The following is a 17,248-nucleotide window of genomic DNA, read 5'->3' as shown; positions in this document are numbered from 1 at the left end:
CAAGCGGACTCAAGGAAAAACCACTGAGGTTTAGGTTAAGAAGATACTAATTCCATGAGCATGCCAACACCTAGCAATATGGAACACAATCCAGGGTCTGCCTTCCCAGCGGGCCCTGGAACCCGCACCTGGGGGCAGAATTATAAAATTCAGCGCAGAAAGTACGAAGGAGGACGGTAGAGACTGAAGGGAGCGGGTTGATGCACCAGAGGAATCTGGACATTAGGGAGGCCAGAGCCAGGGGCACCAGGGGACTCCAGTACCACAGACTAGGCAAGGCGAGACGGGAGGCGGGGCTAGGGCAGACCTCGAGGGGCGGGGCAGAACAAGGGGAGGCGGGGCTTGGGAAACCAGAGAGGCAGGGCGGGGCACTGTTGGCAGGAAAATCGTCTCTGCCAGGCTGAAAGATGGCGGCGACAGCCTCGCTCGCCCTTGTGCCCTAACCTCCAAGAACCAATGGTGCCGCGACGCTTGGATGACTCATCGCGGCGACCGAGGCACGAGGTCATATGATGCAACACTGGAGTCCAGAGGTCCGCTGGTGCGCCTTGCAGTGACAAGCCCGCGCCCTGTTGGGAGAAGATGCCCGTGGAGGTGACCGCGGCGACCGCGGGGATGGTCCTAGGTAAGTGGGGCTCGGGACCCGGGGTGGGGGGAGGTAGCAGGTGCCCCCGCCTGCGCAGGGCCGTGGTCCGGGCCTGCCACCGGCACTGACTGGTGGCCTGGTGCACAGTGGGCGCGCCGCCGCTCTTTCCACGTGAATGATCCGGGGAGGGCGGGGAGGGCCGGGCCCGGCGGGACTGCTGGGCTCGCCCCGCTTCCTCCTGGCCGAGTGTCCCGGGCCTCGTGTGGCCCCGCTCCCCGCCCTGCCCCCCACGCCAGTCCCGTGATTCCGCGGAAGTGGGCCCTGTGGGACACGAGGGCAGCCCTCCTACGTGCCACTCTTCAGAGTGACCGTGGGGAAGAGGCCTTAGAATTCTAATCCTCTCACAGAGCCTCGTTTGTATTGGGGATTCCAGGCCGACCACCTCGTTTGTATTGGGGGTTCCAGGCCGACCACCTCGTTTGTATTGGGGGTTCCAGGCCGACCACCTCGTTTGTATTGGGGATTCCAGGCCGACCGTACCGGGCAGCAGAAAAGGAAAAACGAGGCCTGGGTTGACACCAGATTTCCTAGTCGTGAGGCCTTCCGCAGTGTTTCACCTCGGAGTGTAGGTTTCCTTTAAAGACCAGAGAGGAACTGGTGTTTATTTGACATCTGTGCATTGGCACTGGGTTATCTCATTTGAATGTGTGATTTTATTTTGCCCTTGGTACAGCCCTTCAAGATGGTGCTTGTTTTACCTATTTTATAGCCAAAGAAATAACCTTAATAAGGTTAAGGGAATTCTCCGGTATGACCCTTGCTTTTAAGGTACAACATCCCAAGTTTCCAGGCTGGTCTGGCCAACTGGAAGTGATCAAAGCTTATTTTGAAAAGCTAAGTTTGTAACTAGTATGTTTTTATAAGATGGATGTCATTACAATAGGGGTGTAGGAAAATAATATCTTTTGGACTGTGGCAATTTTTTACTGCAGTAAATCAGATGCTTGTTCTGTTTACAGAGATAAAGAATGGATAAACTAGTTGAAATATGGGATGACCGATAATTATTCCCCACATAAGTAACGTAATCTTGTTTTGTAAAACAGCAGAGCTGTACGTCTCTGAGCGAGAGGGAAATGATGCTACAGGTGATGGAACCAAGGAGAAACCTTTTAAAACAGGTCTAAAGGTAGTGTCTCATCTCGTATGAAATCGACTTTATTAGTGACTTATGTCAATTATCATGTGACTTGTCAGTGACTTATTTCAAGCACTAGGTTTTGAGGAGCGTTTTCAGACAAAAAGAAAGTAAAAATTGTATATAGATATATGTAGCTTTAAGGGTATTAGATCTAAGTCTAAACTTACTTGAATATTTTCAAAAGGTGTCTTTATGTCTCCCCAATGGGTTAAATGGCCAATTTTTTCATTCTTGTCAAAATTATAATCACTTTTTCTCAGTTACACAGGCCTGGCCAATTCCCCTTTTGTTAGCTATGTCAAAACACTTCTTAGGTTATTATCAAATGTTCCTGTCCCAGCAGAATTCTCTCTAGTTATGCTTTGTTGTATAATAGATAGGTCTTACTTTTGAACTCTTAGGGGGAAAATCTTCTCTTCGTTTGTTGGTATGACTTGGGTTCCCCGTACTGACAACACTATTTCGGTGACTGTTTGTAGAATGTTGCAGTTAGCAAAAGTGTGCCATTCTGATTCAGGGAGTTTGGCTCCTTCAAGTTCAGTGATATAAAGGGAGGGAATCAGTAGAGATTGTCAGGTATTAAGTGAATTTCTAATGATTTGCAAATCTCCCTACAAAGTCTAATTGTTAAAAAATTGAGTTCTTGGATGTTTTCAAAAGATCCAGGATTCTTCCTCCTGTGTACCATTCATTGAACTGGAACTGCTATTAAAACAAGATGAAAGGTGTTTTGTAGATTTTGAAACTAGACCTTTAGAAAAGGTCATTTTTTGTAAGCTTCAGATCTTATGATTGGAGACAATACTTCATTCCATTTTTTGGCTGACTTAATAACTTGGGAGAAAATTTGAAGGAATATTTGAAGCAGTTAATAAAACAGCTATCTTTTACATATTTTCACCTATTTATTTTATAAAAATACAAGCTATAAAATATTAAATACCTGCTGTGTCCCAATGTTAGAGAAAGAGGTATTCTACCTACGGTAATTTTTCAAAGTACTTTGTTCCTAGAGTTTCAGAATTGACTTACGTGTTTCTTGGCGAGGATTAATCATATAGATGTGATCTGTAATTGGCTTTTGCTATTAGCTGTCTCCTATTGTCAGCATACCTCCCTCTGGTCCTTATGCCACTTAACATCTGTTGCTTCTAGTGGGCTTGTGCAGGGAACTCTATACTATGTAACTGCACTTGCTAGAATTGTTGCAAAAGGACCTGAGGGCTAAGCAAAATGTTCTGAGTACTTCAAGCAGTCATTCTATCAACATTGAGTTTTGAGTCATGGGTTCTTTATGGCTCTGCTTGTCTCTTGATTATGTTGTAGATGGATGAAGTTGCCCCATAATTACGGTGTTATTTTGATCTCAAGTATTGTACAATGTTAAGGCATTTTCTTTTTCTCTCTCCCACCCAAGGCTTTGATGACAGTGGGAAAAGAGCCATTTCCTACCATTTACGTAGATTCCCAAAAAGAAAATGAGGTACGGTGACCCAAAGACTTGACAGCATTTTATTTTCTGAATAAATTTCCATCAGAACACAGAGGTCTTGAAGAATTAAATACCTGTTTTCCTCTCCAGCGGTGGGATGTGATTTCTAAATCACAGATGAAGAACATCAGGAAAATGTGGCACAGGGAGCAAATGAAGAATGAATCCCGGGAAAAGAAAGACGTGAGCAATGAATTTGCAGCTGTGAACATTTGAAATGCTGGAACACTAGCAACCAAGTTAACAACTTGCTCTGTCATTCAAATTAGGCAGAAGACAATTTGAGAAGAGAAAAGAACCTGGAAGAAGCAAAGAAGATTACCATCGAAAACGACCCAAGTCTTCCCAAGCCAAAAAGTGTAAGAGTGACATGTATTTTTGCAAACACGTCGAACTGTTGTTTCAGTATCGTGGGGCTGCTCGGTGGTTTGTTCCTTTGTATTGTCTGTCTTTCCTTTTAGAAGGGAAGAGAGAAGCAATGTTTCAGAGTTTTGAGGTTGGTGGTTCTTGTTGGGGTTCATTTTCTTATGAAGTTGAACGAATTCTGGCTCGATCGCAAACTGGCAGCCCGAGGATCCAGCCTGGCTGTGCTGCGTGCTGTTGGTCTGGTGATCTTCCCCTCCCTGTGTCCGCTCGCTCACTGTGAAACGAAGACATGGAAACCCATGATTGTCCTGATTTTTTAAGTATATACAAAGTTTTGTGATTTTATGAAATTGCTTTCTGCTCTATTGTTTCTAGAACAGAATGCTGGACTGTGAGTGGGCATGCTTAGATTTCAGATGGTTCTGGTTGTTGATGAATTGTCATATTTGCCCTGTTTCCTTAGCAATGAAGCTGTTTTCTTGGCGTGTTCACCAGCCCCTTTACTCATCTTCTCTCTCCTTGATCCCCCAAACAAAAAGCTAGCTAGCCTTTCTTAACTTCCGCCTCCCAGAGTGTCTGGAGGGACTGTGAGGTCAGGGAAAGGTTCTGTGTGGACTTCGCTTGTTGTTGCTGTGAATTCATTTACTCATTGATTTTCTATAGCCAGACCTGTACAATTCAGCGTGTTTCTCTTTGTTGGTTTTGCAGTAAGAGAAAGAAGAGTCAGATTTTTTTTTAAGCACTCAGTATGCTGAAATTTTTTGTTTCTGACCTGCAGTAGAGTAACTAATCTGTAGTTTAGCACCATAAGTGAATTTTTAATACTTTACTGCCATCTAATATTAGTGAAAAATTGATGTGGGGCCTGGCCGGTATGTCTCAGTGGTTGAGCGTAGACCCATGCACCAAGAGGTTACTGGTTTGGTTTCCGGTCAGGGCACATGCCCAGGTTGTGCGCCAAATCCCCAGTGGGGGCATGCAGGAGGCGGCCAATTGATGCTCTCTCTCATCAATGTTTCTATCTCTCTCTACTTCTCTCTTCCTCTCTCTCTAAAATCAATAAAGAAAAAAAGTTGATGTGTGATAAATGACACTGTTGGTTAAATGTTATTTGTTTTACTTTGACAGGTGAAGATTCATGCATTAGAAGGATACAGAGGCCAAAGAGTAAAGGTGTTTGGCTGGGTCCACAGGCTGCGTAGACAAGGTAAATGCCATAGCATTCCTTTTTTCTCTTTTATTTATTCATTATTTTTTAGTGAGAGAGGAGAAGAGAGGCAGAGAGAGAGAAACATTGATGAGAGAGAACATCGATTGGCTGCCTTCTGCATGCCCACTACTGGGGATCGGGCCCACAACCCAGGCATGTGACCTGACCGGTTTTCGAACCATGGGTCGAACCTCGGTGCATGGGTCGGCGCTCAACCACTGGGCCACACTGGCCATGTGCTCTCTCTTTTATTTTTAAATATCCCTGGTCTTGGATGAAGAGTAATGTAAAAATATTTACTTGGGGGTGTTTTGATTTTTGCATGCTAGCTTTTTTTGTTGTTGTTGTAATATGCCCCTAGCGGGAACCGAACCCGGAACTCTCTGGTCCACAGGCGAACGCTCCAACCGCTGAGCCAAACCGGCCAGGGCTGCATGCTAGCTTTTAAAGGAGATAGTGATTTATATCCTAAATGTGTTCTTATTTAATATGACTATTAAAAGTTAAAGAATTATTTAAATGCTATTTAACTGTAATTGATCACAGTGATCAGAAGGTATCCTACATGTTTATCTAATTGAACTGAATTCTTTCATGAAGAGCAGAAGGTGGAGAGCCAAAGCTGAAGCTTACTTACGGCAGTAGCGGTGACACTTATAATTCATATCATTGCATTTTGCTTTTTTCTGAGTCCTAGTGTTTTGCTTTCTTTTTCTCTTTTTATTTATTACACGTGTTTTATTGTAAGTGCTTATCAAGTCATTTGTGAAGAGTAATGGGACATTTGCCCTGGCCAGGTGGCTTGTTTGGTGTGTTGTCCCATGCACCTAATGGATGCGCGTCAATTCCCGGTCAGAGCACATACTAGGTTGGGGGTTTGATCCCTGGTCACAGTGGGTAGAGGAGGCAACTGATTGGTTTCTCTCTCACATTGATGTTTCACTCTCTCTCTCTCTAAAAACATACCCTCAAGTGAGGATTTTTTTTAATTAAATTAATTTATTTATTTGGTACCTGCCCCTAGCAGGAACCGAACCTGGACTCTCTGGTCCGTAGGCTGACGCTCCAACTGCTGAGCCAAACCAGCCAGGACTCATTTTTTTTTAAATGGACATAAATAAGCAAAAATGATTCTGTGCCACAGTATTCCTGCACCTCCCACTGAGTGCACAGTTCCAGTCAGCATTGCCAGGGATAGTGGATGGTAGGACATAATCCGTCATCTCAGGTTGCTTACTGTCTTGCTTTCCCATGATCATGTAGATCGTGTGGATCATGCTGGATTTGAAGCACAATGAAGATCACATGCTTCACAAACACTGAGTACAGTCGTCCCTCATTTATCGAGGTTAATCCATTCCAGATTAGCAGTTGCACCTGGCGTTAGAGGATTCCTGGGGTGTTCAAATACATAGGCCTACAGTCCATACGTACAGTGATTTTAACTTTAATTGTAATACAGGGGTGTATAATTGATTCAGACAGCCGAGCGCGCGCTGTATCATTTTCACTGTCTCGATCAACTTTTTAATGAATGTATTTCAAAACACCACAATAGAGTGAAGCCACAAAAGTCAAAGCGCAAAGTGGTGAGGGGCGACTGTAGTGCCCTGGCCAATTTGGCTCAGCAGTTAGAGTGTCGGCCTGCAGACCAAAGAGCCTTGGGTTTGATTCCGGCCACAGGCACTTACCTCAGTTGCGGTTTGTCCCCCACCCTGGTTGGGTCGTGCAGGAGGTAACCAGTTGATGTGGCTCTATCACACTGATGTTTCTCTCTGTCTTTCTCTTGCTCCCTCCCTCCCACTCTATCTGATGATGAGTAGGGAAGTATCCTTGGGTGAGGAATAAAAAACAAAGAGCAAATACTGAGTAGTGATATAACCAGTGGACACTTCAGAGGAAGGGGACCACTTGGCAGTGTGAACTTGCAATACATTTCTCTTTCTCACTTTTAGGAAAGAATTTGATGTTTCTGGTGTTGCGAGATGGTACAGGGTATCTCCAGTGTGTCTTGTCAGATAATTTGGTAAATATTTTCTCTTATTTGTGGCTAAAATTTTGATTTTTTTAGTAGGTTCCTTTATTCTTAGTTTGGGGAATTTTGGGATCTTTATACATATTTTAAATGGTTATTATGGAAAACATTTATTTGTTGGAATAAATCTGGTAGCTTGTCCTATGGAACTTCTCACAGTCTAGATTTGGTCAATTGCCTCCTGAGGTATAGTGTAAGCTGGAGGTTAGGTCTAATCAGATTTTGTGTAGAGGGTGGAGGCATCACTATTTAATGGGCAAAGATGTGTTCTTCCAGGTCATCATTATGAAGAATATATGTCTGGTTGGGTTTTTATTATGACTTGTGGACTCAAATATTGATAGCCTGATCCCTCCATTATAAAGTTCCCCATCACTTTTCTTCTAATAATTTCAGCAAGTATTGATGATCATAGCTTAGATGGATTCTGTGTACTATTTTAACATTCTCAATTACAAAGAAAAAGAAAAATGAACTTTTCAGATTTTATTTTTAATTTTTTTCTTTATTGATTTTTAGAGAGAGAAGGTAGAGGGAGAGAGATAGAAACATCAATGAGAGAGAACATCGATTGGCCGCCTCCCACATGCCCCTAATGGGATGTGGCCCACAACCAAGGCATGTTCCCTGACCAGCGACCTCTTGGTGCATGGGTCGATGCTTAACCACTGAGCAACACTGGTCGGGCTTACTTTTCAGATATTTTTAAGAGATGTGGGCTTCTGTCATTTATGCCCATGTAAGTATGTAAAGTATTTCTTTACATATATTTGTATATTTATATAGAGAGAAACCTTTTATAAGAATAGCTATTTGTTATTGATACTAAAAATTGGTGGCCATCTTATTTTACTAGTTTTGGACCAGATAACCTGTTTGTAAATAATCCCCTTTGCTCTCAGTACATTAGAATATTTCAACGTAAATATGAATAACTAAATCTCACCTTGATCTTTTATAGTGTCAGTGTTACAATGGAGTGGTCTTGTCCACTGAGAGTAGTGTTGCAGTGTACGGAATGCTAAGCCTCACCCCAGAGGGCAAGCAGGTGAGTGGACTGAGTTTCTGGCTCGGTGCATTGGTGTTTGTTTATTTTCTAAGGCTTTATTTGTACGTTTGGTACTTGGCATATAAATACACAAATATGATGCACTTATTAAATGTAGTGTGCCGTTTTTATTCTGGTGAAATCCCACTGTACAGCTCATAGCTGTAACAAACTCAGGGATTTGCAGCCTTACAGAATTTCTCAATAGTCCTCATGGGCCATAATGCAGCCACTTTGCTGTGGCTTGTGTGAATAATTTTTCAGCTAGGTGGAAATAAAAACTTAACACTTGTCTCAGAAATTTCAGCAAAAAACAGTAATCTAAATCTGAAAATATCTGAATGGAATTTGTAAACCTCTTTTTAAAAAATCAAATTTAGCCCTGGCCGGTTTGGCTCAGCGGTTAGAGCGTCGGCCTGCGGTCCGGAGAGACCCGGGTTCGGTTCCCGCTAAGGGCATGTACCTCTGTTGCAGTTTGTCCCCGGCCCTGGTTGGTCGTGCGGGTGGCAGCCACTCGATGTGTCCCTTCACATCGATGTTTCTCTCTCTCTCTCTTCCTCTCTCTCCCTCCCGCTCTATCTGAACAAAAAATGGAAAAATGTCCTCGGGTGAGGATAAAAAAATAAAATTTGTAAACCTCTTTTTAAAAAATCAAATTTAAGCCCTGGCCGGTTTGGCTCAGTGGTTGGAGCATGGGCCTGCGGACCAGAGAGTCCCAGGTTCGGTTCCCGCTAGGGGCACGTACCAAAAAAAATCAAATATAAGTCTGATGTGAATTCAGAGAAATGTTTGTTCCCTGGCCAACAGGCACATAACCTGTACCAGTTACAGTTACTTGCTGGTGATTGTTGCTCAGATAATTACTACTGTGGTTGTATTCGTTGGCTGGGAAAGAAAAAAAACAAAGGTGCTATTAATCATCAGAAGGGGCTCTTGGAGTCTACCTAATAGGCTAGAAATATTGATAAAAAGAGTCAGAATTCATGCAAAAGCACCTATGTTCAGAATAAGCATCTGATCTAAATTCCCTGGATTTTCCTTGGAATTAATGTGATTGGTAAGTGGAGTGGCTATTGTGATGTTACTTGCTGTCCAGTGTTTGGCACCAAGATAATTATATATTCTGTGACATGTGGCTTTTAAAATGAATTGCTTTTAATGGAATTATCAGGGAGAATTTGAATTTTACTATACATATGTTCCAAAGAGAAAGCTTTTAGTAAAATCTTTACATTTAAGGAGTTTTGCAATGTGAGTATTGTGGTATTTAAAATTTTTTTTTCTTTATTGATTTTAGAGAGAGAGAACAGTGATTGGCCGCCTTCGATATGCCCCCATAGGGGATTTGGCCCACAACATGGGCATGTGCTCTAACCGGGAATCAATGCTTAACCACTGAGCAACACCAGCCAGATAGTACTGTGGTATTTTAAATTGTTGGCAAAGGGTAGAAAGATAAACCAAAATGTTACTACTAGTTAGTAGTTGCTCCAAGTTGTGGGATTACTTTATTTTTTAGTTTGTGCTTTCTGATTTTTAAAAAACATGTATGTATATTTACTCAAAAAGGAATATTAACTATATCAATGTAAAATTGAATTACTGGGCCTGTTAGAAGGGTAGGCTAATTGATGAGGTTCTTAGAAGTATCAGCTTATTGTACAACAGCCAATAAGTTGAGTGACAAGGAGTTGGAGTGAGGAAAGCGACTTTATTTAGAAAGCCAGCACGCTGAGGCGATGGTGGACTAGCGTCCTAAAGAACCACCTTGAGAAAGTACAGAATTCAGATGAAAATGGGAGGTATTTCAGGTCAAGAGGTGATTGATGACTGCAGACATGTAGACGCCAGCAAGGGTCCAAGGAGGGTGGTGAAACTTGTTTGCTTTGTTCAACAGACTGCGGTTGTCCTGGTCCCAGTCATGAGGTTCCTATCAGTCTTTCAGTGAACAGTCATTATTTTTGTACATGCCTTCCTTATCTCCTTGGGGACAGTGGTGAGCAGGGAGGTTGTTTCAGTAACTCCTAGCCTACAGGTTAGATCCTTGACCGATTAGCATATCTATGTGCATCACTAAGCAGAAGATTCTAACCCCCATTTCTGGGAACTGGGCAGGTTGGAGCAAGGTGGAGTCAGAAAGACTGGAATGTATTACTTTTTGACGTAATTTACAGTCCTTACTGCTGTAAATTTTTGTTCCCTTCTCCTTCCCTTTCATTCTCCCTCCCTGTTAAAAAATGTAGGCCCCTGGAGGCCATGAGCTGATTTGTGACTTCTGGGAACTGATCGGGTTGGCCCCTGCTGGAGGAGCTGATAACTTGATCAACGAGGAGTCTGACGTAGACGTCCAGCTCAACAACAGACACATGATGATCCGAGGAGAAAACATGTCCAAAATCCTGAAAGCACGTTCCATGGTCACCAGGTGCTTCAGAGATCACTTCTTTGACAGGGGGTACTGTGAAGTAAGTGCACTCGTCACCTTCCGCCGTGATACCCTTTGCCGTTCTCATGCCTGAATGGAGGTGCTCACAATAGGCCTTCTTGACCCCTCTCATCTGCACAGGTTACTCCTCCAACATTAGTGCAAACACAAGTGGAAGGTGGCGCTACGCTCTTCAAGCTTGACTATTTTGGGGAAGAGGCCTTTTTGACCCAGTCCTCTCAGTTGTACCTGGAGACCTGCATTCCGGCTCTGGGAGATGTTTTCTGTATCGCACAGTCATACAGGGCAGAACAATCCAGAACACGAAGGCACCTGGCTGAGTATGAATTGTATTTTTATTTTAAAAAGTGTTTAAAGAAAATATGTTTGGACAACAATCTATGTAGGCAGAAGATGTCTGTATGTCTGTTGGTATATTCAGAGGATAGATGAAGGACAGTTGATTAATTTAATTGAAACCATGTAAGAAGTGTTGCTTCTTAAGCCATATAGCTGAGGCCTTCCTTAGACTTACCTTGATTCTTTCTGTGTTAAGGAATAAACAAAAGTTCATTATTTATTTATTTTATTTTTTAAATGGTATGTACTTTATTATTTCTTTATTGGTTTGTTTAGACAGAGAGGAAGGGAGAGAGATTGAAACATGGATGTAAGAGAGGAACATTGATCGACTGCCTCCTGAGCGCCCCCTACTGGGGATTGAGCCCGAAACCTGGGCACGTGCCCTGACTGGGAATGGAACCTAGACCTCTCAGTCCCTGGGAGGACGCTCCATCCACTGAGCCACACCTGTGGGCCAAAAATTCATTATTTAAATAGGAAAGGTAGGTGTGTGGCCTAAGACTAATATGCAGAATTGGGGGTGTTTAGCAAGGATGGGATTTTACTTTTCTGGACAGTATCCCAGTGTTAAAATCCTTGCTCGAGAGAAACTTAGTCGAAACGAAGAGCAGCTCTGAGGTAGTGTCTCCCTTTCAGATACACCCATGTGGAGGCAGAGTGCCCTTTCCTGACCTTTGAGGACCTCCTGAACCGATTGGAGGACTTGGTTTGTGACGTGGTTGATAGAGTCTTGAAATCACCTGCAGCAAGCATAGTGTATGAACTTAACCCGGTAAGTCTAGTGTTTTATGGAAATACAAAATTATGATTCTTCCTTGGAAGGAAATGAAGTTTTCACCCTCGGTATTTGTAGATTAAATGAGTTGGTGAACTTTTTTTAATATGTTTTTTTGTTGTTTTTTTATTTTTTAATTTTTTTTTATCCTCACCTGAGCACATTTTTGCATTTATCTTCAGGCAGAGAGGGAGAGAGAAACATCAACGTGAGAGAGACACATCGATTGGTTGCTACCCACATGACCCCAACTGAGGCCGAGGACAAACTGCAACCGAGGTTTGTACCATTAGCAGGAACCGAACCCGGGTCTCTGGTCCGCAGGCCGACCCTCTAACCACTGAGCAAAACCGGCCAGGGCTTTTTAAATATGTTTTTATTGATTTTTTTAAAGAGAGATAGAAAAATTGATGTTACAGAAAAAACATCCATCGGCTGCCTCCTGTACACCCCCACAGGGGATCGAGCCTGAAACTCGGGCATGTGCCCTGACCTGGAATCGAATCGGAACCTCTCAGTCCCTGCGACAGAGCTCAATCCCCTGAGCCACACAGGCCAGCTAAGTAGTTTTCCTTAAAATGGAAATTTTAGTGTTAATGGTTTCTTACATACACTGTATTTTTCCTTCTACTGTAGAACTTCAAGCCCCCAAAACGGCCTTTCAAACGAATGAACTATTCAGATGCTATTATGTGGCTAAAAGAACACAATATAAAGAAAGAAGATGGAACTTTCTATGAATTTGGAGAGGTATGTATTCCTTGCTGATTGTTTCAAAGGCAGCATTGTGCTTAAGTGGATTGCTACTTCTGCTTAATTAATCAGAGATGCAGGAGGCATCTGCTTGCTGACAAATAAATGGTGACAGACCTTCCTGGGGTTGGCTGAGGATGCATTGACTTGAAGATGTAGACTAAGCCTTAGAACAGTGCCTTTCTGTAGTGTTCCATAAATATTAGCAAGTTTTTAGCCTTCACAACTCATCCTTCGCCTCTTTTCTCTTCTTCCGTGATCAATCATGAGCTCTGGTTGTAATTTTGTAGGCTGGCAGTATGCTTCAGAAAGTTGTGAACTGTAAAATTACATGCAAAATGTTGGCGTGTGTATATATTTGTTTTATTTGTCTGGAAAAAGTATCTGGTTCTTTCCAAAAGGAGTCCTCCCCCCAAAGCAGTAAGTCAGAACTCCTTCATGTGGAAGGAATTCAAAGAAGTAAACGGCCTTTGGTTAAAATGCAAAACTAAGAGATGCTTTGATAGGGAAGGTGTCCTGTGCCCCAGATAAACTGAGTGTGGATCTGTTTTGCCTGTAGCCACCCTACTAGTATGAATAGGGGATGTTGATTGTTTTTGTTTTTTAAATTTTTATTTACTGATTTGAGAGAGAAAAAGAAACATTGATTTGTTGTGCCTTTTATTTATGCATTCATTGGGTGATTCTTGTACGTGCCCTGAGCAGGGATCAAACCCTCAACCTTGTGGAATTGGGACGGTGTTCTAACCATCTCATCTGCCAGGGCAGGGGTATAGATTGTTAACACGATTCTAAGTCCTTTCCCTGTGCCTTTAACCATTCCTTAGATAGTATTTGCAAACCCAATCTACAGATAAAATGAACTACTGCTACCTAGAGGTTTTTTGTTTTTAGAAGGAAAAACAGAACAAACTGTAGACTTGACCTATATAAATTACTCCTTTTGTTTCATGAATTCAGTTGATGATGTGTAGTAGAATTTTTACTGAAAACTTGGGAACTGTTATTTTATCTAATACTTAGCAAAGTGGTGTGATTGAGTGGAAAGAGTACGAGCTTTGGAGTAAGAAGGCCCCCTAGGTGGGCTTAGCTCCCACCTCTGTCCTTACTGCTGTATAACTGAAGGCCAGTACCCTGCTGTCTGGTTCCTTATCTGCTGTGGCGGTAACATCCACTTTGCAATGTTGTGAGGACTCAATGAGCAAAATGCTTAGCACGGTCCCTGGCCCAGGGAGCCCTTGGAGCATGTCAGCCCTTACTCTACCCCTTACTCTACACCTATACACATGAGGACTCTAGAGTAGATATGCGGTCTCAGATTTTTGGAATATGCAATAAGACTTTTTCCCCAATTAAATCTTATGCAGAACTCTACTATGCAAAATAGACAAAAGCTGAGATAGTAGAGGTCTCCCACTCACCTCCCATCTCCTACCTGTACTTTATTTATTGTTTAATCCTCACCCAAGGATATTTTTTCAAATATCTTCAGATAGAGTGGGAGGACTGGGGACACACTGCAACCAAGGTATGTGCCCCTTGGCCGGGTTTTGGACCACGGGCTGATGCTCTAACCGCTGAGCCAGACCAGCCATGGCATCTCCTAACTGTACTTTAGCGAGCACAGGGCTCAAATAGCAGGGCCAGCTGATTGCTGAGCTCCATTTCAGTTCCTGCATTAAACAAATCAATGAGTCTTGTCCAGTTCTTTCATCAGTTTTTACTGGGACAAGAGTTTTTACTGGAATTTATGTGTGATTCACTGAAGAATGTTTTGAGAGAGAAACAGATTCATCATCATCCATCTAACGATTCTTCTCTAACTATTCCAGGTGTGGTTATACATAAAGTTTGACATTGGTTATTTGTCTAATTACTGTGCCTTACTAGCATTGTAGGCATATATATTTATTATTATAGGAAAGAAGTGCAGATACCAGGAGAGTTTAAAGATTGTTGTTCTTAATAACATACACTGTGTACATCAGTGGTGTGGGAGCATTCACAGATGATCTCATGCTGTGTGGGACACAGTGGGCCACGTGTGCTTCAGAGCGAGATGAAACTGGCCACTGACAAAATGACTGCAGTATCTTGTCACAGTGATAATGACTTGGGGGATGTCTTTGTTTTTGAGGGTTCATTCTGTAAGCAGTGGGGCACGTGTGATATACTGTAGAAGGAGGCAGACCTTTTTACAGTTCATTTACTAATACCTGTGAGTTTTTAATATATTGATATGTTTGAGAGAGGAATTGTCCCTTTGGCCTGCGTGTATGGGTTCTGGTGGGGGTGCATCACCTCCTGTGTTGCATGAAGAAGATGAAGGGCAGCTGCTGGGTGAAAGAGCTGCTTCTGTGTCTTGCACTGCGAGCTGTTCATGTTCATGAAGACTCGTTTCACCTCAGGATATCCCAGAAGCCCCTGAGAGACTGATGACAGACACCATTAATGAGCCCATCTTGCTGTGTCGGTTTCCTGTGGAGATCAAGTCCTTCTATATGCAGCGCTGTCCCGAGGATGCCCGCCTCACCGAATCGGTCAGTTGTGATTCCAATTGTATCAGTTATTTTGCTTTTCAGGGGGGTGGGGACTGTCACTGGGGAGAGCTCACTGCAAATATTTCCTTATAAATCTAGAATGTCAGTATTTTAAGAAGTTTTTGCCCTCTATTAGGGCTTAACATACCTTGTAAATTATAGAATTTTGATAACGTTTGAATTTTGCCTGATCATAGTACTCCTATCGCTATAGGAGCTTAATTGTGATTTTCATTTAAACTCTAGAGCAATGCCATGACTGATAGCCTGGTGGTAAGTACATGTGATTGACTTGTTTTTAAAGGTCGACGTGTTGATGCCCAATGTTGGTGAGATTGTGGGAGGCTCGATGCGTATCTGGGATAGTGAAGAAATACTGGCAGGTTATAAAAGGGAAGAAATTGACCCCACCCCCTATTACTGGTACACAGATCAGGTAAAAACCATTTTTGAAATACTCTGAAATGTTTTCATTGTAATAGTTTTGTATACATTGAAATTTCAAAGGAGAGTATTCAGGGTGTGACTCTGTCATTTGAAGAGCTGTATTCAGCATTCAGCTTCATGGTTATAATAATGTGTCATGGGACTACTGCTAATTTTGTTTTTTGCTAATAATGTGGTAACCTCATATGAAACTCTGTTTAACTGCTGGCCTTGCTGAGCACGTTTTTTAAATTTTGTCATTCGATCCAGTGTCTTGTGCTATTTTCAGTTTCGTCTTATAACCAGAGACTTCTGACTTAGTTTAAAAGTTTGAACTCTCTTCTTTGCAAGGTGTTACTTAATCCCTGATTTATTTTGCATATTTCTTCACACGTGGTCCATGAAGGCATATGGATTAAGGGTTGAATTCTTAACCACAATAAGCTAACTCATTTCACAGTAGAAAATTGTAACTATTTTAAGAAAAAAGGTAAGCTAAGCATATTTCTGTCTCTTTTAAACAGAGAAAATATGGCACCTGTCCTCATGGAGGATATGGCCTGGGCTTGGAACGATTCTTAACCTGGATTCTGAACAGGTACCACATCCGAGATGTGTGCTTATACCCTCGCTTTGTCCAGCGCTGCCGGCCGTAACCGATTCCTCCCGAAGCCAAAGGCAGGAACGCAGTTCCTGAGAGCAACAGAGTGCCTCCTTCCGAAGAACAAAAGCCAAGATCTTCCCTCCTTCATTTCACGGGGACATAGCGGGTTCTGTTTTCTCTTTGCTTTCTATTCCCGCTGGCACAGATAGCAATCCAGAACACTGGGACATAGGGTGACATTAATGTCATTTTAGAAGAAATATCCTTTACAAAATTTGGGAGAAATACGTGGCAGGTAACTCTGCTGATATGAACACATTTTATCTAATTGTAGGTTATAATTTTTGCACCATATATATAATTAAACAGTTTTCATTTTGATCCAACACATTCTGCTTACTTAACCTCTGTCCTTTTAAATATAACTGAAATTCTTTAATTTGTATCATTTTAATGTATCAATGAGTTAAGCATCTTGGGAAGATTGACACCACGGTGTAAAAATTTGCTAGTCTTAGAATAGACTATAATTCAACAGTAGGTACTGGAATCAAATGAATAGTCTCTTGTATCAGCTATTCATCGTTTCTAAATCTGTATAGCTGCTTATAATTCTGAGACACACGCACTGATACGGAAGAATTTGTAAAACGTGAAATTGCCTTAATTTGAGGAGGAAGAAATTTTTTCCAGTAGTTCAGTGAATAGCATCCTTCCTAGCATTATTTACAGTAAAGGCAAATTGATCTTCCCTCTTCCCTGGTAGCTGCTAACTATTTAAGAATAAATCAGTTCCAAAGAATTTGCAGCCAGATCTTAATGACAAGTGTAAGTGACTGAGCCGTTCACCCTCATATCTAATCTGTACTCCCTTATCCCTGATTAACTCCCAGAAGGCTTTTTGAATGGCTTTGTTTCAGATTTGGTAATTTATCCTCCAAAATGCCTGTCATGTATTCTCAGCTGTATTCCCAGCAATCAATAAATGGATACATGTTAAAACTCTTTGCTGGTTTAATTATTTTAAAAGCTGAACATCTCTGTCTCACATTAGCTCATGTGTTTGCATTTCTTATCTTTTTATTTTTCATGTGTGTATAATTTTAATGATGCCAGATTAGATATTGCTATATTTAGTAGTTATTACTAACATTAGATGGTAGTGAAATAGAATGATTTTTAAAACTTAGGTGTGGGTCCTAATTTACATTTCTGTTAAACTTTTTTGTGTTATTTTTAACACATTAGATTATATCTTACTTTGCAATAAGTGAAATGACAGATGGAAATGAGGCTTTTGTAGTATATTTGGCCTGTATTTTTACTGATATTTTTTAGAGAGAGAGCAAAGGATCGGGAGAGAGAGTTAGAGACATTGATGAGATAGAACATCTATAAACCACCTCCTGCATTCCCCCCACTTG

The 17,248-nt window shown here is 41.9% G+C and overlaps 1 protein-coding gene across 2 annotated transcripts; it reads left to right on the top strand.

Moving 5' to 3' along the window:
• The first annotated feature begins 444 nt into the window (after positions 1–444).
• Positions 445–16,829, top strand: LOC118618168 (asparagine--tRNA ligase, cytoplasmic). 2 transcript variants are annotated; one of them, XM_036244194.1, is made up of 15 exons: positions 445–625; positions 1,693–1,775; positions 3,205–3,270; positions 3,370–3,462; positions 3,549–3,638; positions 4,774–4,852; positions 6,811–6,881; positions 7,852–7,938; positions 10,182–10,403; positions 10,505–10,704; positions 11,363–11,498; positions 12,138–12,251; positions 14,663–14,794; positions 15,099–15,230; positions 15,745–16,829. In XM_036244194.1, exons 1-15 carry the CDS (start codon positions 583–585, stop codon positions 15,874–15,876), a joined length of 1,680 nt encoding a protein of 559 aa, XP_036100087.1. In that variant the 5' UTR covers positions 445–582; the 3' UTR covers positions 15,877–16,829. The 2 variants fall into 2 exon arrangements, with proteins under 2 accessions (XP_036100087.1, XP_036100088.1); XM_036244195.1 differs by lacking the exon at positions 1,693–1,775 and having other exon boundaries at positions 448–625.
• Positions 16,830–17,248: the final 419 nt, after the last annotated feature.

This window comes from Molossus molossus, unplaced genomic scaffold, assembly GCF_014108415.1.
Source record: "Molossus molossus isolate mMolMol1 unplaced genomic scaffold, mMolMol1.p scaffold_m16_p_6, whole genome shotgun sequence".
In the NCBI taxonomy this organism is placed as follows: Eukaryota; Metazoa; Chordata; class Mammalia; order Chiroptera; family Molossidae; genus Molossus; species Molossus molossus.
Note: the sequence above shows the minus strand (reverse complement) of the source record. Positions and strands in the feature narration are given on the sequence as shown.

Bases quoted from the DNA above. Each gene is read 5' to 3' on its own strand.
- LOC118618168 (XM_036244194.1), top strand. From the start codon at position 583: ATGCCCGTGGAGGTGACCGCGGCGACCGCGGGGATGGTCCTAG. The intron at 4,853-6,810 runs GTAAATGCCATA...TCTCACTTTTAG, and splicing joins CCACAGGCTGCGTAGACAAG to GAAAGAATTTGATGTTTCTG. The intron at 6,882-7,851 runs GTAAATATTTTC...GATCTTTTATAG, and splicing joins GTGTCTTGTCAGATAATTTG to TGTCAGTGTTACAATGGAGT.